Genomic DNA, 22,845 nt, shown 5'->3' with positions numbered 1-22,845 from the left:
GCCTTAGTGCGGTGTTTTTCCTGCAGCCATACTCTTCCAAGCAGCGAGGTAACCAAGGCAGGCCACACCATTCACAAGGCTACGAAGAATTTGGGTGAGCTTAAGTTTGCACGGTGTTTCACTGAACCGTGTAAGTGTATACAAAGTGCCTACGTGTCGGGTAAGATTTCATCTTACAGAAGCATCTGTCTTACTACAAGGTCAAACCATTTACTCTTAGCAGTCATCTTTCTGTAATCTTTACTAAAGAATTGAAGTAATTAGCCTCAGTAAAGATGAAAAATGAAAGGGGTTTTATTTAGGTTCTGTTAAAGCACTGAAGAATCTCTCAAGGCATCGTAATGCCTGCTATCCAGTGACTCCCCCTTTAGATGTGTAATTTCTCTGAGTTCAATCACCATAATTCTATACACACAACTCACACCTGCACCTACAAGCAGATATTTGCGTTTATTACGAGTCGTTACGTTTGACCACATGCACAAAGATGAGTGGAGGGAACAACAGATGCCCTTTGGGAGGATCTGCTCGTGTCAACGTACTTAATGAAGGTTTAAATCAGATGTGCTGGCGCTGCTCCAAGGTAACTGACATTGCACCTTGCCAGGTCAGCGGGTCTGTGCTGTGTTAGGTTAATAGCAAGCTGTTGGAAAAGATCAGCAAGCAAGGAACGATTGGAGGTAAGAAACATCCAAGTAACTATTGGTGGTTGTTAAGAAATGATGTCTGAGCTATTAACCGGGAATAATCTTACCTGACGGCCTCCTGTGAGCATATAATTGTTTGTTTTAGACATGAAAAGTTTTTTAACTAAACAGTAAAACCTGATCATTTTTGGCTAGTGACTGATAAGCTACTGCTGAGAAGCACGCACAGTTACATACTAAGGGAAGAAGAAGTAGGCCTTCCAGTCTCCCATCACAGGTATGGATGGCTGGCATTTAGGTAAGAAGAGAAGCATCTCTCAATTTTACAGTCCTCTCCCACGAGACACTGCGAACCCGCTGGGCAGGCTGAATAATGCTTTGGCTTGAGACAGCTCGTCACCAGAGTCACCCTTTGTCAGAGGCAGCTGGAGAGGAGAACTGCTCATGCAGAACACAGCAGACACAGTTGATGCTCCAGGGCCTGTAGCACAATACCTCCCCTGAGAACGGTAGAATTAAACAATTCCATCTCAGGGAAGGTGAAAGAATGAGTCCTGAGACCAGAGACGCCTGGAGAGACCACAGGAAAAAATCAAGGCTGCACTTTACCCTGGACCTTGACACCGACCTGCACGGCAGGATTAATGTCCATGTACTGATGGCACTGCTCACAGTGATGGAACGTATTGTAAGCTGCATATTTAGTCAACATCATCGACACGGTCTCCCTTTTCTTAGGTTCCTCTGATTTCGTTTCTTTGCTTGTTTCTGTGCACAAAGAAAACAGAAATTTTATGAGTGTTAAAAACAAAGACTGTGATCCCAGTCACAATTGTACAGAACGCTGTCCCGGTTTTGGCTGGGATACAGTCAATTTTCTTCCTAGTAGCTGGCATAGCACTGTGTTTTGGATTTAATACTAGAAGAATGTTGATAACTCACTGATGGTTTCGTTGTTGCTAAGCAGTGCTTATGCTAATCAAGGACGTTTCAGCTTCCCCTGCTCTGCCAGGTGCACAAGAAGCTGGGAGGGGGCACAGCCAGGACAGCTGGCCCCAGCTGGCCAAAGGGCTATTCCAGACCCTATGACATCCTGCTCGGGGGCAGTTAGTCAGGGGGAGAGGGATCGCTGCTTGGGACGGGCTGGGCATCGGTCAGCGGGTGGTGAGCAATTGCATTGTGCATCACTTGTTTTGTATATTCTGTATATTCTCTTACTATTGCTATTGTTGTTGTTTTATTAAACTATCTTTACCTCAACCCACGGGTTTTACTTTTTTCCCCCCGATTCTCTCCCCCATCCCACTGAGGGGTGAGGGGAGGGTGAGCGAGTGGCTGTGTGGTGTTCCGCTGCCTGCTGAGTTAAACCACAACAAATACACAAATTGTTCTGTTTCATTTCATTTTGGAGATTAAAGGCTCTTGTGAACTCATGTGTTCAATCAAACCAATAAAACCTGACTCTTTGTAGGAAAGTAGTCCTAAAAAACTCTGCTTACCTTGTTTCACTCTTGACAGTTGTTCTGTGTACACGGGACTTATAGTTCTATACTTGGGGTCATGTACATTCAGGTCAAAAGACATTTTGCTGAAGATCTCAATATCTGGCCAGTGGTCATTGCTAGACTGAGTGATTTCACCGTTTTCCGTATGACCTGCAACAACACACTTCAGGTGAGCCGCATCAGATACCCACCAAACGGTGTTTATGTGACGTTTGCTGATTTACAGTTGCACAGTAACTCACATGGGTGCACAGACACAAAAAGAGAGACCTCTCTGAACGTCATAAATATTAGCAAAATTGAAATTATTATCTACAAAAAAGCCATTTCGAAGAAACAGCTATTTCTTGGAAAACGTAAACAAGCAAAGGAGAATCACAGGTATCTTCCTGCTCTGCTCCTCATCGAGCTGCTGAGGTATAATTCACTCTGGTTTATGCAGAAAATGCTCCAATGAACAGTCCTATCCGTGCAGAAGATAGAGGTGGAGTCTCGAGCCTCTCTGTGGTTCTGTCTTTAGTACACAAAATGAGGAGCGTTGGGTAAACAAGAAGCAAAAGTATCCAAGGGCAGACGGGTGAAGGCAAGGAGAAAGAGGCTGTATAAAGTTATGGACTAGGAGCTGATGGCACATGATGAAGGCAGTAAAAGACATGCTCCTGTTAGAGAATGGGATGTGGCCAGCAAGGATCAACTGGAACTTCTCTGCTTTGATCCAACAGAGGAAAGCCTAAGGTAGAAAATCAAGTGTAAATAATGGGAACATTAGAAAGCACTGGCCAAGGACAACGACCTTGGACTGCAGCTTGAACATGAGTTGATCCCATTGAAAATGAGACGGAAGAACACACAGAAGTAGGTGTGTAACTGAGGTTATTGATTTCAGAACAGCAAACTCAGATGAAAACGAAGGCTGGGTCTACAGACAAGCACACGCTCACCCTACCCAGACTGACCCAAGAGGATGTCAGCCAGCAGCAGCTGAGAGGCCATTAACCTCAATGGCACCGTGGCGTGCTCGAATTAACATACGCTGCCGGTCAGGTGAGGTCTATTTGTCCATACAGACAAATCCTGAGAGAGAGCCAGCCCTGTAAGTCAGCCGGCCTGAGAAAACCAGGGACTTGCCTATGAATGAGACTTGGGCTTCTTGGAATCACAGTTGCCAGCCAACCAGCACCCAGCATACCGAGCAAAATAAAAACTCCAGGAGGAAGGGGCTTCAGAGGGACTGCATCAGGAAGGACACTAAGAATGAAGATAGGCCGTGAGGAATGGAAAAAGCTCAACAGCAAATGAAGTTTTGTCTTAAATATCAACAAGCGTAAGATATAATGAGCTTTGCCCAATGTCCAGCTGAGGTAGACCTCAGAAAAGTGCATGAAAACAAATAACAATTTTCTTTGCTATATCACCTCAACTATGTAAATTATTATTAATTTGCTTTTTACTTTGACGATTATGTTTTCAAGGGAATAAAAGTTTTCCTATAAGCCAAGTTGGAAACAAAACTCTAAAATCTTGATACACACTCAAAACAGAGAGAAAGAATAATCTCCATGCCAGTTTTTTGAAAGAACAGGTATGGGAAATCAGGCAGGAGCCTGATTTCAATGTAAGCACAGTGCATATATTATTACCATTTAAGAGGAGATACAGTAATCTACGGAGCTCTGGGTCCACTACTTTGACTTTGGTAAGATTCAAAACTTGGGGAGGGTGAAGGAAATAATTGAGGATGTTGAATTAAAAGAAAAATAATAAAATGCAACATGTGTTGACCAAAGAAATCCTGTGTTGCTTTCATTATACAGCTATGATATATCTATTTCTCTAAACAAAGGAAAGGAAACGCACCTTACCCTTCTGGACTTCAGTAAAGTATTTGATATGATCCCATATGACAAGTTATTAATACAACTGAAGAAAATGGAGACAGTGAATGGTCTGTAAATTGAACAAGCTGATTAAACAGAAGATGGCAGCATGTAACACCATAAGCATTAAGGCAGATGGAGATTACCAGTGAAGTTAAAAGATCACTAGAGGGGCATAGTTGATTAATATTTTCACTAAAGTCACCAACTCAAAAAAACCATTGGCTTAAGTTTGCTGGTGGCACCTGTGCTGGTTTTGGCTGGGAGAGAGTTAATTTTCTTCATAGTAGCTCGTATGAGGCTACGTTTTGGATTTCTGCTGGAAACAGTGTTGATAATTCAGGGATGTTTTCATTACTGCTGAGCAGAGCTTACACAGAGCCAAGGCCTTTTCTGCTTCTCACCCCAACCCACCAGCGAGGAGGCTGGGGGAACACAAGAAGCTGGGAGTGGGCACAGCCGGGACAGCTGACCCCAACGTGATGGAGCCCTGCTTTCCTGTGGATGACTTTCCTGCCTGCCTGCCCATGGGAAGCAGTGAATGAATGCCTTGTTTTGCTTTGCTTGTGTGCACGGCTTTTGCTTTACCTATTAAACTGTCTTTATCTCAACCCACGAGTTTTTTCACTCTTACCCTTCCAATTCTCTCCCCCATCCCACCAGGGGGAATGAGCGAGTAGCTGGGTGGGGCTGAGTTGCCATTTGGGGTTAAACCACAACACACACTCAAGAGTCAATGTCAATATGAAGAGTGAATCAAAGCTCAACCAGAGAGAATTCAAAGCCTTCGAAAACTGTAACAACAGAGACTGGATGATATTTAACAGAAAAATGAGAGTCATATGTATAATCAAGGACTAACAACAAGCATTTCTGCAGCAGGTTGGGAGCACCTCGGTTGGAAACGACTGAGTTGCAGAGGAACCTGTGAGTACAAGCTACGTATCAGTGCCAGTGAAACGGGAGAATGGAAAAGACAAGTGCAATCACAGGTTTCATCAATCATAGGGCTTTCAGTGGGGGCAGGGGAATACATGAGCTGTTGTACAGCGGGTTGGTTAAACATCCTGCAGAATACCACATTCAGTTCTGGTCACCCATGTAACAGAAAGATAAATTGAAAATAGATGTGCAGGCAAGAGCTACTAAACTGATAAGGAGAATAAAGAGCCTGTCAGGATCCTCTAAGAACATCCAGGCTACCTAGATGAACGCTGAGAGAGGGTAAGGTCGCTGCCTGACTACACCATAGAAGCAAACATCAAAGAAGAGAAAAAGCATTTTAAATTAAATTAGTATTTTTTTTGGTCCCAAAGAGAATGTTTATAATTGGGATAGGAACATGTTTGGGTTAGAGAATAAAATAATATTTTCAATCATCAGAACACTAAGGCTCTGGAAAAGCATTCCAACAGAAGTAGTGGGAGCAAAAAAGCCACAACCAAAAATCCCAAACAAACCCAAACTGCTCTTCTGAGGGAGTTCCACGCATTCCTGGCAGGGGTGTGACACGTTGCTGTGACCACAGCAGGCTAGACAGCGTGCCGCAGAACGTCTCTTACAGTATGATATTTCATCCTAAGTTTCTGGGGTACTTTAGTTCAAATCATGAGAGAGTAAGAGTCCCCAAGGCTCCAAATCAAAGGAAAATGCATCTTTTTTTCATTTAATAGCACTTTCTGAGCAGAAATATACATTAGTCTTTTCAAAGGTTTGACAACAACTACAGTCTAATGGTCACGGGATTTATGCACCACGGAGTTATCTTCATTACGAGACCACTGAGTTATGTAAAGAACACCCTGAAGAGGACTCATTTTTAAAAGGGCTTGTGCGCCTCAAGTCCTGCCACAGCAGTTAATGGATCCATGAGATCTGACAAATGAGTGCAAATCCAAAGAGGCTCCCCCCTCCTCTTTTTCCTCAGCATAAGATACGTAAACTGCAGACAGAAAAGACAGTCTTACTGAAAATTGGTAACTAATTTATAATTAAACATAAATAATAGTGATATTTCATCCAGAATTGAAATGTTGTTAAATGTCTTGCCTGCTTAAAAGCAGCCAGAGCTTAAAAACTAGCAAGGAGAGAGACGACATGGGCAGATGCTGCCCATTTACAGTTTTGTGTTCACTTTCATTTTAGCGCTATCCAAATATATCAATCCAAAACACATTTAATAGTTCTCAGCTAAGCCCAATAGAAAATTTACGGTTTTATTCATCTATATTTAAATATATGCAGACACCTGCAGTAAGTTTAGCTACACACTAATGGACAGGACAAGTGGTAGGTGCAATTTACAGTCTTTCCCTGAGCCTAAAAATTTGTCATTGCTGAATAATACATAACAGAGGCTCTCTATAACGCATATTAAGAATGACTGCTAAATACTTACTGGCATTAATCTCTTCTTCATCGTACACATCTACTTCCAGCAACCGGATCAGCATGCGGAAGAGAATCCTTAGGAACTGCAAGTATGAGCCAGTCTTTCCCACCTGAGCCAGAGATGGAAAAAAAGTCCAAATCCCAACTCAGACTAATACGAAGGAAGGATACGTTTCAGGTAACTGCCTTTGGGCTTACCCCTTTCTAGCTCTGCCTGAGAACATAACAAGACGTAATATTCCCCATTATGCTGAACAGTATTACAAAATGGATCTGCGAGCAAAACCTGGCCCACAGCCTGTATCGCTTTTGTACGCAGGGAGATTGGCAGTGATAACCGCTTCTCTGCTCATGGCAATTTTATGCCCAGTGCCATCCACACGTAATTCATTTAGGCTAAAACTTGACATACAGCATCACTCTTCCTCTCCTTACCGCTTCCAGCATGGACTTAACCTTAAAATTTGACTGGTTTTTGACCTCAGAACATATTACTGCATGCAACCTTGCAGGGGGCCTTTACAGTACAATCTGCAGTCCTCATCATCCGTCCTCTCATCCGGCTAATAAGGCAAGAGGAAGGAACTGTTCTCTTACTTGTGGTGGTCCTGTCAAAAGCAGCCGCCTGGGGTGAAAACTCCTCGAGCCAGACGTCTCACCCTGATTGCTGAAGTCCGCGTGGTGCTGTCGGGCTGTCGTCCACTGCCTGTAGTAGAGAGACTGCTCTTCGCTGCTCATGTCCTTGTGAAGCAGCGGCCTCAGAGAGCTCAGCCAAGACACGTCAGCATGAGGCAGGAGGGAAGAGGAAGAAGGCAAATTCCCACTTTTATGTGAGCTCAGGAGACAGTAGGCAGCTTTTGACAGGATGACAATGCGAGGCAGTGCAGCACGGAGGGTTTTGCTGTCTTTGGCCGAATGGGCCGGCCACTGAAATGCCTGGGAGACCGAAGACAGTGATGATAGTTTCGAAGTGGTGCTGCTCGCCATCTGGTTACCCAGGGAGTCGCATTCTTGTTTCAGGGTCTCTCCAGTTGTGAAACTGGGGTAAGTCCCCTCGTCTACTGAGCTGTGTGCCACAGTCTGAAAGTTAAACGACGGTGCTTGCTTCTGAGACTTGTCTGCAGCACTCGAGGAGCTCACGCCATTGTCCGCCAGGGAACCTGGGGAACAAAGAGCAGGCAATGAACAGATACTGGCCAACATAAGAAAATCATGAACTCATTTGATTATGGGATGATCATAACACACAAATCCTTCTGTTCAATGAGTGCTGCCATGGATAAGGTCAGTGTTTCACCATTCAAAAAGTAATCATTGACATCCATCTGTCCCTCTTGCTGAAGAGGCAACAGCCCTTCTGCTAGGGTTCAGAGTCCAAACACAGAATCACAGAATCGCAAGGGTTGGAAGGGACCTCAGGAGATCATCTAGTCCAACCCCCCTGCTAAAGCAGGTTTTCCTAGAGCAGGTTACACAGGACTTCGTCCAGGCGGGCTTTGAATATCTCCAGAGAAGGAGACTCCACAACCCCCCTGGGCAGCCTGTTCCAGTGCTCTGTCACCCTCAGAGTAAAGAAGTTTTTCCTCATATACAACTGAAACCTCTTACGTTTCAGTTTGTACCCATTGCCCCTTGTCCTGTTGCTAGACACCACTGCAAAGAATCTGGCTCCATCCTCGTGACTTCCACCCTTAAGATATTTGTGTTTATTGATGAGGTCCCCTCTCAGTCTTTTCTTCAGGCTGAACACAAGTGTCCCACCCTGAGTCCCTGTGTGCTACCTATCATTTCCCATGTGGGATCTGAAATTTGATGGTACAACCTTCTGAAATTCAAGTATAGCACACCACTGTATACATAGATCAATTTGACCTTCCTTTCTATGGAGAAACAGAGCATTTATTTCACTGCAAATTTAATGGGAACTGGGCTATGCTCCCTCCTCCACGCCAGTCAGGTTTCGTTAGTGTATGGGAAGATCTGATGTACGGCAAAGGGCCAATTCAGCGGTCTTAATACCTCAAACTCATAGGGAAACAAAGGGAAGGATGCAGAAGTGCCTGAGGAATGCAAGGAAGAGAAGGCTTGGTGGGAGATGAGGCTCCATTGATGGCTGAAGAGGTAGGGCAAGACCCAGCGATTCCGCTGGTCTTGGCAAGGAGGCGAATAGGCATCCTCACCCACAGCTACCCCCACACTTACAGAGCATTTTTCTATTCCTAGAATTTTATACTATCCATTTCTACTCTGATTTTTAAGATCTTTTCAGGATCCACAGGACAAAATTAGCAACAAATGCGAAACAGAAGTTTAAAAATAAAAGTCACAAGGGACCCTTAGCTATGGCATACCATCCTTCCATTGCAACACCATCCCCTTTTAGCTGTACATAGGGAAATTGCTCACTGTGGAAAGAATCCAATTTGACTAAACATCTCAGTGTTTGCATTCAAATTCCAATGACGTAGGAAGGAAGACTTGTTTTTCAGAGCAACAGGAGAATAACTGACCTGAGGTTCCAGTGACAGCGCTGCTATTACTCTGGGGTCGGTCCAAGTCTATCAACAGCTCATCAGAGTCATTCTCGCTACCATTAGCCTTCTCATGCTCCTTCTCACTAAGGTCGAGAGCTACAATAGGTCCTCGAATTGCCTCCTTCGAGACATAGCAGCATGCCAGGCCTACTTCTTGCTCTAATGCAGTCCGAGTTAAGTAGCTTGAGTCAATTAGTCGAAGGTCACAGTATTTCAATGACCTAGAAAACCCAACCCAAGAAAAAAGAAAGTTTTGTTTGCTCTGACTTTGAAGAATATTCCCTATCTTTAATTGCTTATTAAATATTCGCAAGCAATTTTATTAGCCAGTAAATACAAAATGATTTTAAAATATTCAGTACATAAGTTATGCTCCTTGGTACTTTTCACAGACATTCATCGACCCACACAGTACAGTAGCTTTACTTTTCACAAATTGCACTTTCCAAAACTTTAAGCTGTTCCCAAATAAAGTCTAATATACACTTTTTTGTGAAAAAATAGCCAGATGGTATCAAACCACTTATCCACCCCCCAACTTATCGAAACATGTTAGAGAACAACCGTACTACAAGAGTACTAATAGCACCTGGGGAAAGTTTCTCCTAGAGGGTCCTTGCCAGTTAGAATAACAATGCAAGGTAGACCTTCCAAATCCTGATAGGTGCGAGGGATCCAGTCATCCTGCTCATTTCCTCTCCAAGCCTGTGAACAGAGAAACTTCTAGTTACATTTAAATGGCACCTTCTAAACCATCACCTGTCTTTTTTCAGTTCCTGCTTTTTCTTTGTATACAGAGTTCACTTACCTAACAGCCAACAGGAAGACCTTAGGTACGGGCATGCATTTTTTCAGATAGCTAAGTGTTAGCCAAGCATTAAATGCACAGAAAAAGGATGCATAGTATATGTTATTCAGTGCTGGAAACATACACCTGGTGCGGTATTAGTGTGGTCTGTCAGAGAAATATGCAGTTGATGCCTTCGATTTCAAGCTTGTACAGACAAAAGTTCTTTGAAATTAATGTAAAGCTAAAGTAAGACCTTCAAGTGGAGTATGAAAATGATTCAACGATCTTCAAATATTTGCTTAATTATTTTATATAATGAAGGATTATATGAAAGGAAAAAAATGCCCTTTCACTGGAGGTAATCCCACAAGAAAGGACTCCTACCAAGACCTTAGTCAGTCTCATGTCCTTGCACCCTTCAGTCCCCTGGTTCAGCACAGCTTACTGAACCTGGCTGAGCCCATTTGTGTTCTCTGTGTTGGATGCAGCCTCCTAAAAATATTGCTCTGTCTTGAGCAACAACGTCTTTCTTGCTGTGTTGCACAGTGCCCAGACTTCCAGGTGATACAGGCAGTATTTGATCAAGACAGACATGGGCACCCTACAGCAACTGTTAAAATGAAGTAAAGCTGAAAGACTCGGAGACTGCCACATAGAAAGTAAACAAGCCATTCTATCTCTGCAAACACTGAAATTGTATTATAAAGCTGAAACGCAAAAATGCAGGTTCATATCCAGCCATTCCTGTCAATACATTATGGGTGCTGCCAGGAAAACTGACAACATGGCCTCTTGGATCACTGACCAGGCAAGACAGGAGATTGCAGAGAAGCCCTTTTCATACAACCCAGAGACTTCACATTTCCATGCTGATCAGACATTAAGGTCTCTCCAGGCAAGGAAATTAAACCCTAATGGTTACAGAATCATCAAGTATTTAAGCATATCACCCTGCTGGAAAAAGTTTTTCCTTCTTTCTTATTAATAATGGATAAAATCAGTTCTGGAGAAGACTCTTACCTAGCTGAGGCACAGAACCTACTTTGCTGAGTCACGACAGCAAGCCCAACCACTCAAAATGCCCACTAAAAACAATACATATGTATTTTACTCTTTTCAGCACAGATGCGCAAGCCAACGAGACGTAGTTCTCTTGGCAGAGCATCAAGACTTACGCAAGCTTTGTGGAAAGCATACCTTGCAAGAAGAACCCTATCTTGAATTCTCTCTTGGTTCTTCTAGTCTCAGCCTGTACCCTTGACCTGTTACCCTTTCTCTTCCCCAGAAAGGTCATATTTTATGAGTAATCTTCTCCAGCAGATGAAGGGGATTGAAAAGGAGGACTCACTAGCAGAGCAGTGACTCAGTGTGCCATTTGACATTTTGAAAATTTCACTTGAAAAAAACCTAGGATTATTTTTTTCTTAGCTTAGGAAGAGCACAATTTTGAGTAATGTTCCCCTTTTCTGCTATGTCTCTATTCTCTTTTGCCAGTCCTGATTTCTTTCCCCTGCTGATTTCAGTATCCTCTGTGTAACACATTCACAGAAAAAAATTATTTCTCCTGCTACCTAACAACATCTACTGGCTCAGTAAAGCACCTCAGCAACAGAGAGATATTTTTTGTCTTGGCAGGGTTAGTCTGGCTGTATGTTAACCTGCCCCTCCAGTGATGGAAGTTTCTGCAAAGTGCACAGCTAGAAAATGAAATAGGGGAAGACAAATACAAAGCTGCTTTACTTTCTGCTAGCCTAAGGACTTACAAAGAAGCCTGAGTGCCTGGAGCTTTGAGATGTGAACTTGCATACAGAGCACTCTGGGCTCTTCACTTCTGAATGCTTCCCAAATGGTTTGATTCTTGTTACACTGAAGGGGTATGCCATGACAGCATGCCTAGTCAACAAAATAGTTATTTAAGTTATTTTCCATCTGTTCTTTCATTCTGTACCTCTGAGTGTACCATCCCCCCCTGAAGCCCAGCTCCCTGATGGGGAGGACTGACCTGGCTGGCTGGCCAGAGGGCTGCTCTGACAGAGAGGGGAATGGTCCCAGTGCCGCAGGGATGGCTGCCTGCCCTCCCTGCCCTCCTGCAGCACCACACGTGCTGCTAACGCCCTCTTAGGGAGAGGCTAAGTTAAGCCAAACTTTTCAATTGGTGTCATAAAGTTTCCCTCCCTGTCCCTGAAAAAGGTCAGGATGAAGTCTCATCCTCCCTGCAAGCAACAGCAGTTATTGGTAGGACCAGCATTTCGAGCCTCAGCCTCACCAGAAAGTGCTCAGTAGCCTCATATTGCTCTCCCCTTGTAAAAAAAAAAGGGCCAGGGCCTCACAGTGGAAGCAGGCAGAAATCAGTTCCCCACTTGCTCCAGATCTCCAGCTTCAGTACTGTAACTAACGTCAGAAGAAAAGCCAAGCAGCACAGAGAACTAAATCAAAATTGTCTGCAATAAACCAGGCTCAATGGTAGCATGGCTGATGAATTTTTTAACGGGAATCAGTTGCCCAAACATATGCCCGCACCATTTCAGAGACCCCGTGTTATCCCAGGCACCAGACGAGCAGGTACGGCAGCCCAGCACAAGACTCACAGGTGACCTTCATCATTCTTGAGTGCCACTGGGATAACCCACCTAAAAAAGACACTGCAGGCTTATCTTTGGGCAACTGAATTCCTCTCCTCGCTCCCTTCATATGCATGTTTCAGAACCGAGTGTTTTTTTCCTAGTCACCTGCAAGGAAAGAAACAAGTCCAGAATCCTACATCTTTGTTTAGTCCCAAAAAGCATCTTATGTTGTGGGGGAGAGAAATAAGAAGAATTATGTAGAAGCTTTTTCATTCTCTGCCTGATCAAGTTCCTCTATTCAGGATCAATGGCTACATGGATATTCACCTGCAACAGCTTCACACTCCATCCCGGTCTGCACTAAAGGCCTCACAGGCTGCACCAGCAACGTGTAAGGGCTGCAACCCTTTACAGCAAAGGGCCATAAAGAAGCCCTCACAGGACTCACAATCCAGAATAATTTAAGGTTGGAATTAATGCCTAGCCAAAATAAAACAGCAGCACAGAGCTGCTATCTCACACATGGGTTTCTCCTTCATGACTACTACTTTCGTCTCTTCCCTCTCTTGCAGACAATGTTTGAGAGGCAGAGGTGGTAGTTTCTTTAAAGGACAGCTTATCTGCTTTTGGTTTTAGGCGAGCTCTTTAAGAAAGGCTCACAAAATTCATTCCTTTTCTATGTAGCTTTGAATACACTGTATAACTCATAGCAGAAACAGAAAATTAATCTCTCAGCAAGACTTTGAGCAAGGATCAGGACAGATAACCAGTATTACTTTCAGGCTGGTACCTAAGGCAAGCAATCAAGTTTCCCTTTGTTTAACATCATGAGGTTAATTCAGGCAGTGGGTTTGGCTGGCTGAACCATGCTCTTATAAATCCATGCAAAAGTTTAGCTTGGTGCATATATGCTGTGCAGAAGAGGCTTTCAGCAGGCAGTGGTTTAAGAAAAGAAGTCTATGACAAACAGAATACCAGTTATCAGAAGAGCGAAAGATGGATGGACAGAGCAGACAACAGATACACTAGACAGACAGACATACAAGTTGGTGGAAAGAATTAGTTTGCCTAAGGAGATCTGAGCTCTGCTTTCTGAGATTCAGAGATGAAACCTATCTGACTCATGCTGTTATCCAACTTTAACAAGAGAGATAACATCCAGTGTTTGACTTCATGGGCCAGTAACTATTCAATTTTCTTCCAAGTTTCTAAATCATTTATGCTCATCAAAAGTACAGGAAACTTCCACAGAGACAGACACAGAACATGCACTCTTTTCCTGTAGAATAATTAACCTATAAACATGTGGGAATGAACACAAAATGTGTATGACAGTCAGATGACTACAATGGGCACACAAAGAAGTATTTAGTTTCTGCTGACCTTCAACCGTGTCACAAAGTGTTTCGCGACAGTAAGCTCTGAAGCAGGATTCCCAAGGAGGATCTCAAAACGATACTGCAGACCTAGCTTGTCTCTTACTTCTTGCAACCTCTCCTTGGCCAACATGGCTAGCTGCACAGACGGCACCCTAATGACCAGCATGTGGCCACAGCCATTCTTATCCTTTCCTGGAGAAGTAATAAGGTCATCCATTATGCTGAGCGTTTCAGGTGTGCTGTGATCTCGTAGTGAGGCCATGGTTGTGAGAGCCATCAGAGCCTGGGAATACTGCTGAATGAGAAGGTAGCAGCGAATCACCATGCTGTGCAGCCGGGGGTACCTTTGAGGAGACACAGTTCTGCGTTAGCACATGTAAAATCACAGCGATGCCTGAAAATTAGCCAAAAAACAGGTAAAGAAGTGCCCATTTTTTTTTTCTGTAGCCTTTGACTTTCATCAACAATAGTTTTGCACAGAATCTAACTGTGTTTAAGTAAATGAATATGACATGGTCCAAATGAAGAAGAGAGAGAGCCAAGCCCTGCAAGCAAGTAACAGGAATTATAAACTTCAACTGTCTTCATTTGGGCCAAAAATTCAGCTAAAGATCTTTAACTGATGGAGATACAGATCATTGCAGATCCATAGCACAGGCTAATAATTGCTTTGCTGTCCACAAGCTTTTCTCTTCTATGAACTCAGAGGACCATCACTGCTTCAGGTGACTTGTGGGAGAAGCACTTCATAATTTCACACATCTCTGCCTCTCACCAGAAAGTTAGACTTACCAATGGGGATTGCTGTCTCTGAGCCAAATTTGAACTTCCAATTTGCCTTTTAACTTACATAGCCAATGCTTTTTTCTCTCTCACTACAGCTATATGTTGTGACAACAGATATGAACTCACAAAGTAAAATGCTAAGAAAAAAAAGATTAAAACCTACTAAAGCAAAAAAGCACTCCATTTCTAGACATTCCCCATGAGTTCACTCAGCACCATAATACAGAAGAAACCTTATGCTATTATGCCTTGCATGCTAGTCCTTCACCACAGAAGTTCAAACGACTAAAACAACTAAAAGTTCCAAATTTCTCTGCTCTCTTTCTTGAGTAATTTAATAGACAATATGGGATCCATTTGAATAAAGTTTTGTGTCTGTCTTTAACCAGCAGGCACAGTAGCTCGCCCTGTATACCACATGCCAGTCATTAAATGTTTTAAAATACTTTTCACTCCTCCTCCCATAAAAGCACCCACTGCATTTTTGGTACTAAAACAAATGGACCAGAATGTCTGCAATGTTTTCAGACTTCTATGCTTGAATGGCTCACCCACCCAGACAGAATAACCCAATTTCTTGAAAAGAGAAGCTAAATCAATAAACCATGACACAAAAGCATATCCTGGCTCCAAGGTACAACTTCACCTCCTGCCAATTTCTAGTCTTATCCTAACCCCATATCAGGGCAGTGTTTGCACATGCATTAATCCCCCTTCATCCTTTTCCCCATCCACATTTTAAGAACAGAAAGAGAGCAACAGTGACCACTATCTCTTCCTTTGGACCTGGCCAGAAAGACTATGAGAAGCTTAAAGAACTGACCTATTAACTGACCTTATTATTATTTATCACATTCATTATTTACATATTTGTAGATAATATACTATCTATATATTATTACTATGTACTTAATTATTCATTCATGTTGCTAATTTAACATACTTGATATGGCATTGTACTTAATAAATATAGCTACATTTACAATTATTAATTATAGTGACCTAAATAAAATAGGCAAAACAGTAGTGAAGACAGAACAATCCTGTTCCAGTAAATATTAAAATACAGTGAGAACTATAGCCTGAACTGTTATAAGCGATCTGTCCTGCTGATACATAGAACAGATTTCCACATCGCTGAGAACCACAGTATTGCCTTCATTCCTGTAATGTGTGCATTTAATTGTACCTTGGATACGTGCTATGAAAGTAGCTTGTTCTGGCAGCTGCAGGGTACTAATAAGCCACTTTCAGGCTCTGAGCTGCAGGAACCAAAACCATAGCCAGCTAATGAAACCATAAAAATGACTTTTTTGAAATAATGTCACTCACCTGGGCCACCACTGAAAAATTTGTTGGCAGCTTCAGCAGGGAGACACCACAAGTGGTGAGGTATGAAACCTCTAGTACCTTCTTAGCTTAGTGCGGCCTAAGCCAAAAGAAGAGAGCAGCACAGCTGAGCCTGGACTGCTGCTGAGTTGGCCTAATCTCTTCTATAAACAAATGAAGGATATCCCTTCCTTCTTCAACAGCACTAAATTAGTTACAAAAATAAAAATTGCACATACTTCTCAGATTCCAAGATCAACATCAGAGGTCATCACGTCTTGATCCCCCTGTGATGGGGCTCATAAATATATCATCTATATCCTTAAGATTCCAATTAAGCAGAATCCCAAGCTCCCATGTGTCTATTTACCTTTCTAAAAGTGTGTTGACCATTTTTTCAAAGGTTTCATCACATCTCAGAAGGGGACTTGTGACTCCCCATTGGAGGGATTTGCTGTATTCATTCAAACCAAAGTACAGCTTGTCTTCACTTGCTGCATCATCCTGTTCCATACAGAGATAGCAAAAACGTAAGGAAAACTGGAACCAATTTTCATTTCTTATGTCATTAACAAGTAAGTGGAAAGTATTTTCCAAAGCAAAGTATCCTTTCTTTTCATTCATTCTCCCTCAGTGATGCTATTTGTTTGTTTCAAAGAATATAATAAAACATTAATTGTTTTTTACTTATTATTTGTCTACAGCTAGGAAAAGACAGGTGTAGGTCCTTGCAAATTTTTCAATGTATCTCCTACCTGTGATTGCAGGGTGTTTCTAGAATCCTGCTACTTATTTTCTGACTCCCTATCTCTGGCTTTATATCTACTGACAACTGTTACCTCATTTCTATTTAAAGCAGACCCTGAAAACAGAAGGATTATTAATTTCCAAAATTCTTCTTGACTGTCAGATTCTACACATCTCTAATGGCAATCAGAAACTGATAATTTCTTTGCTGGAATGTCAATCTGCAGTCAGCAATCAGAAAGGCTGCCTCAAGTTTCATGAGGCCTTTGCTGGAAGCACAGCATGGTCTCCAGCGCATTTACATCATGAGTAATCACTAGGAATATAGTTAATCACATGCAGTCTCCCCTTTTTTTTGTGGGTTATTTTTTTAATCATAAGACTGAAAGTTGTTGTTTTTTTAACTTTTGGGAAACAAAAAATTCTGTAGACCATTTTACAAAAGGTCACCACAATGGCTTATATTAACAAGCAACCAAAAAGCAAACTTTGAATATTCATTCACTCCCTCATTTCCACTATTCTGTTTGTTTAACTTTTTTACCACTACCACTTTAAGACACTTTACAGAAACCAATGGTCCACTCAACACAGTAAAGTCAAACTTGATATAAACATACCAAACAAAGAATAGGAGAAAAGGCTATTTTTAAAGCAGGTTTTGCTAAAACGTCCTCAGAATCAGCTGGCTGAAATGATGAGAAAAGCTAATGGTGCAGAATGTCCAACAGACCCTACCCACCTCTTCTCTGCACAATGTTAACCTAGCACACAACTTTTATTAGTACCAGAGAAGCAATGAACAGACTTGACAGGCTATGTGACATACAACTTACAGTCAATAGTCAGTCTGCTTGAAAAATGGAAGGCCAGCTCATGAGTTTTATGGCACATCAACGTAGTTTTGCCTGACCAGAGCATGGAAAGTAATTTCTCATATTACATGCCTGGACAAAGAAAAACGTGTAGTTTCTGGGCCTAAATGTCAATGCTACCTCTATCATCCGCAGCCCAGTGCTGTGCACCCAGAGCCTCAGAGAACAAACCCCAACAGAGAAAGAGCTCCCTCCTAACGTTTTTCTGTAATACACATCTGCTAGATTCTGTTTGGTGTGATGTCCACATTAAAATTCACAGTTAAAATTGACAATTAAACACTTACCATGGTGTCAAATTGTATCCAGTGTACTTCATTGCTAGAGCTGATCCTGGACTGCTGCGTTTGCAAGGCATAAGGAAAAGAGCTGACCTGAAGAACAAGGAGGTTGAATGCTTCAAGGACCTCCCTGCAATTAATAACTCTATCAGCCAGACCATGACTAGGCTCACCATGTGACAGGGAACTTGAAATGGCACTGCAGAAATAAGAATGCAAAGAATTGCCTTACTGACATCCTGAGATGCAATGGATTACTCTCCTCCTGCAGAAAAATCTCCAAATGACCACGGCACTGAGAATTACAGCTCAAAAAAACTCTTTGGAAGGGTGAAAGATGTCAAAACCATGGGTGTTTTCTGTGGGCAGACTCAGGCAATGGGGAAAAAAACCCCAACTTAAACAGAGGACCAAAATCTGCTGACAGTGAGAAAGTGAATTATTGTGCCAATTTAGAAGAGCAACAGATGTAGGAAACCAAAAATAAGCCAAAGCTGATGACATCCCTCTCACTGAGAAACTGTTCCATGAGCTGGGGGGTTAACATACAGTAACAATTTTATAAAATCCAGTGGATTTTTCCAGCCTGAAACACTCTCCTGAAAGACTGGGCAACCTGACAGTCTCCTGATGTTCTGATTTCCATTTCCTGGAATTACCTTCGTCTACAGAACATTCAGGAATTCCAAATTCAGTGTACTGCAAAGACAGTAACCAAAATGTGATGGGTAGGGTAAGGTAGGAAGAATGTTGCTTTTATTTATTTTCATCTGTCCTTCCAGGAAAGTATTTTGTTTATTACAACTCTGATATTCAAATTAATCCCACAGCCTTACATACCATGTCTAAATCACATTAAGATTATTCTCCTCAGTTCTTTTTCCATAGTGAAGTTGTGATTCAGTGTGAAGAAATGTTTCTGCACGTGTTTGTATGTGTTGTTCTGGTTAGACCTAACACTGACCAAATTCAACACAGCTGTTTTTTAAATCCTTTTCTTACAGCAGCTAGGACATTTTTCAGATGATGCAGAGAGCTAAATGTTTGTAAGCCTTCTTATATTAAAAGCAACATTATTGTCAAAGATAAAAACATGAATTAAAACATGAGTAGAGAAAAAGGAGGCAAACAGGAAAAAAGACAAGAAGAGCACAGAAAGTTGCAAAATTCAGCCCTTTTTCCTGGACTTCAGTACCATAGCACTTACAGTCATCTTGTTGGGGATCCAAAAATCTGAAACAAGTCTCACCTATCTTCAACTGAATCAGAATTAATTAACAAATATCATGGGCAAGAAAAAAAGATGATTTCTGATTTTGAGGCACAATGCTTTAGGCCTAGAGAAAGCATCAGGTGTCTAAGATGGTAAGTCTTTTGAAAAACGTAACTAACTCGACGATACTGGAAGAGGATGATTTTCCTTTGGTAGATTGAAGCAGCTACCTTGTTAAATCCACGTGGGCATTGTCATGAACCAGCACAAAGAGTGTATAGGGATTCTGCTTCACTCGTCTCATGAAAATTTCAAATTTTGTTTGAATCTCATTGTCTAGCCGAACCACATATTTCTCGGCTCTCTGATATGCCGTCCCATTGTCTTCTAGGCCCAAGTCCACAAGGACACCTGTCAGAAAGAAGAATACAACAAAAATCTTTTCCTTTGAGTTTATCCAAAAATGAAGTGTCAATGGTAGGTTGCCACTTGTCCAGCAATATCAAGACTGGCCCAATCACTGATGTGCCCCAGTATGAAGATTATCTGAATGCATTTTCTCTCACAATGGGGACTGAAATGTGCTTCTTGGCTTCTGGATTCCTCCAAAAAGTGCCTGAAGGCCTTTCAAAGACGTCTCACATTACCAAAAAAAAAAAATTAAAAAATCAGACCTCCACAAAAATGTCCAGAGCAGCTCTCAGTTGGCTGTGCTCCACGATCCTAGGCCAAACTTGCCCATGTTTAGCTAATATATTAATCCTGCTTGAGTCAGAAAAAGTTACCCTGACCTTTGCTTTGCAAAAATCATAAATTTATATAAAACTGACTCTTGCTACATATAATGTTTTTCATGCCCTGCTTCAATGTTAGTGTCAATACAACTACTCTCTAGCAGTCTTTGTAATGATAGATTGCCATTGTATTCATAAAGTAGGCATTATGTAATGTACATGGCTTTGGACACAATTTGAATTAAAGAAGTAGCAATAAGCACTGTGAAATATGGGTCCAGCTATATATTTGCCAGGGTCTTACTGATTTTAAAAAAAAAATAAATTAAAAAGGAATGTAAAAATAATTCATTCAAAAAAATAAAATAAAATAAATGTGAAACCCTGTTAACAGATATCAGAAAACCTCTGGCTTAGTATAAAAGGAAATTAAGTAAATACAATGCCTGAAGAATTAAGGAATGGAACAAAAAACCCCATAACGTTATGTTAGAAAGGAAAATAAACCCGTACTTCAAGTAATCTATTTTAGTCTTTTCATTTTACTAGTAAAATAGTACAAAGCAGAGAAAAAAAACACAGATGGACTGCAATATTGAGCAATATCAGGGCACAACTGCACAACCAAAAAGTGTGGGACTGTTTAGTTCAGAGTAGAAAATAAGAGGCTGAAAAGCCAACAACTACCCAAAACCACTCACAGACACATTACACCAAAGGCTCATATTCCGGTTTTTCAAATGGAAATGCAAGGTATTGTTAGATGAAGGTGAACGCAGAAAAAAAAAATTTCGGCTGATTAAAAAAAATCCTAAATACACAACTATCCTAAGGGCTTCACTAGTCCCAGATATCAGAGATCAAGAGCTAAAAAGGACCAAACATCTATATAGATAGTCCTTAGTTTTATTAGACAGCAATTTTCTCCGCAGAGAGAACTTTTATGCTTTTCTGGATATGTGTCAGTCATTAACAGAGTGGATAACAGAGGTCATTCTCAAGGGGGACATATTCCATAACCTGCCCACTAAAACTTTTTTGCTTCTCTTGAAGGATTTGGTACCAGCTATGGTCAGACACAGAACCCCAGACAAGGAAACTCACCATCTGAATCATACGGCGATTATTTTGTGCCAATGTGCATGTATTACTCAGGCATTTATCTACCTATCTATCTAATAAGAGAGCTTTGTGCACATACACCTACGTTAATACATACGAGAGCATATGCACAGATGTGTACCTAGAACAAATGGCACTGACAGCTCTAGGGGATAAAAGATCTGAGCAGCCACATTTGCTCATCCACTCCCTCTCTCAATAGTTGAATGCTTCTCCAGGTCATACATTCCTCAGACCTGCACAAATGTGGCAATTTCTTTTGATGCTTACATGGCATGGCTTGGGCCCAATTTATGAAAGGAAGGTATTTAGAATTCATCAATGATACCAACTAACAGAGCTAATATTGGACATGCAAATTACATGTTGGAGCAACTTACTTCTCCATTTATACCAGATAGGATTTAGTAATGTCACATAGCTTGGTTTAACAGACGCTTTTCCCTCCCCTCCCTTTTACCTGATTGTCGAATCCGTTGAAGGGTCTGCTGCACCAGGACTTCTGAACGGGGAACTATAACGATGAAGTCTACTTTGCTGAAGTGGCCCAGATCCAGGCTCTGATTGCCACTGTCTGCTATAGCACAAACCTGGGACAAGAGCTTTCTGGCAACTGTAAGCTGTGGCTGGTAAATTTGGAAGGTATCAACATCCAAATCTAGAGTGTGTTTGTTTGAAAAAGAAAACAAAACACAACAAGAAACATGTTTACTTTCCCACCCCCCCCAATAAACATGACCCTCCAAACAGTCTACCCTCTATTATCAGAAAAAAAATCACTCACCAGAATAAATCCCAACACTCTGGAGAGCTGGGTACAGATCACAAATGTCAGCTTTCTGGATTTTTTTATCAAAATACGTATCAGACATCAAGTCCAGCACTGCCTATTTTTTAAATGCCCTAAGTGTTTTGAGGATTTTTCACAGTGCAACCCAAGGAAACCTCAATGCCAAAATAGTGAAATACATTCTGTTAAATGAACCAACACATACATAATATGCATGCATATATAGAGAGAAATATATATATAAAATGTGTGTGTATATACACATATATACACACATAGCTCTAATCGCCTCCTGAAACTTGCAGTTCTTCAGGAGCATCCCTCCATCCCTCCTGCTGGGAGAGCCAGCCATGGGTGCCGAGGTTGCTGTGCTCAGGGTACGATGGTATGAGAGCCAGCACACCGATTAATCTGAGGAAGCTGAGCCTGCATTGATAATCCTGCCAAAAAGACTCTAAGAGGACAGCAGCTCAGCTGGGAGTTCATCATCTCTCATTGTACATGATCTCTGTTCTGAAGTACTGAGCAATACACCCCGGCAACAAATCTCAATTATTTGGGGGGGGATGTCATTTATTTCTCTGGAGGTTTCTTGATTTTTAACAGAAGTTTTAGCCTCAGATTTATCTGAACTAAATAAATGTCATGTAACACTAGCTGCAGAGAATTGGGGGACCAGAGCTTTGCTCTCTATAGACATGTACTGGAGCACTCATGTTTCCTCGAAGAAAAAGCATGTTCCTGTATTTCAGTATTTCCAGTAGGTAAATTTTATGCCCAGCAATCCATGTTTCAGTAGCCCCTGGATATTTTCAACTTGCTAATTACCAAATTAAATCAAATAATGCCATTGCGATTTTTGTTTATGTCAGTTTTTCTACTACAAATTAAATTCCGATTAATGGACTGCTTATCATGAAAATTACCTGGGGCAAATTTCTTAAAAAAACAAAGAAAAAAGCTGAAACTACCGCAAATTTAATACACAAAAACTACTGTCGCTTTTTTAAGCAATAAGCCACTTTATAAAATCTTGCAATTTACATGAAAATTGGAAGTTCTTGGGGCAAAAACCTGGTATGTTAGTTTTATGCAGACACATGTGTATCTGTGTGTGTGCACCTACCTCCTGCTCCAATCTGCCTCAGTATTCATTTCAATAGACTTACTTTGGGAGAAAAGTCCCCCTCACTGCCTAACAGACTTACCTCTCCTCCTCTCCTTTTTTTTTTTTTTTTTTTTTTTTTTTTATTTCCTGTAGTTTCAGTTATTTTTTTAATT

General features: G+C 41.6%; 1 protein-coding gene across 1 annotated transcript in view; it reads right to left on the bottom strand.

The window, feature by feature from the left end:
* The window catches only part of GREB1L (GREB1 like retinoic acid receptor coactivator), a 64,211-nt gene that overhangs the window by 9,143 nt on the left and 32,223 nt on the right, over positions 1-22,845 (bottom strand). The window contains exons 13-23 of the mRNA XM_035902993.1: positions 21,235-21,432; positions 19,149-19,329; positions 17,712-17,904; positions 16,173-16,306; positions 13,692-14,031; positions 9,544-9,659; positions 8,931-9,175; positions 7,018-7,580; positions 6,428-6,530; positions 2,147-2,302; positions 1,276-1,415 (exon numbers count right to left, since the gene is read on the bottom strand). Coding sequence (XP_035758886.1) covers positions 1,276-1,415; positions 2,147-2,302; positions 6,428-6,530; positions 7,018-7,580; positions 8,931-9,175; positions 9,544-9,659; positions 13,692-14,031; positions 16,173-16,306; positions 17,712-17,904; positions 19,149-19,329; positions 21,235-21,432 — 2,369 coding nt within the window. The remainder of the gene's footprint in view (positions 1-1,275; positions 1,416-2,146; positions 2,303-6,427; positions 6,531-7,017; positions 7,581-8,930; positions 9,176-9,543; positions 9,660-13,691; positions 14,032-16,172; positions 16,307-17,711; positions 17,905-19,148; positions 19,330-21,234; positions 21,433-22,845) is intronic.

Source organism: Egretta garzetta, unplaced genomic scaffold (genome assembly GCF_000687185.1).
Source record: "Egretta garzetta isolate BGI_Z169 unplaced genomic scaffold, ASM68718v1 scaffold229, whole genome shotgun sequence".
Classification (NCBI taxonomy): domain Eukaryota; kingdom Metazoa; phylum Chordata; class Aves; order Pelecaniformes; family Ardeidae; genus Egretta; species Egretta garzetta.
The sequence above is the reverse complement of the archived record's forward strand: the minus strand, read 5'-3'. Positions and strand labels throughout refer to the sequence as shown.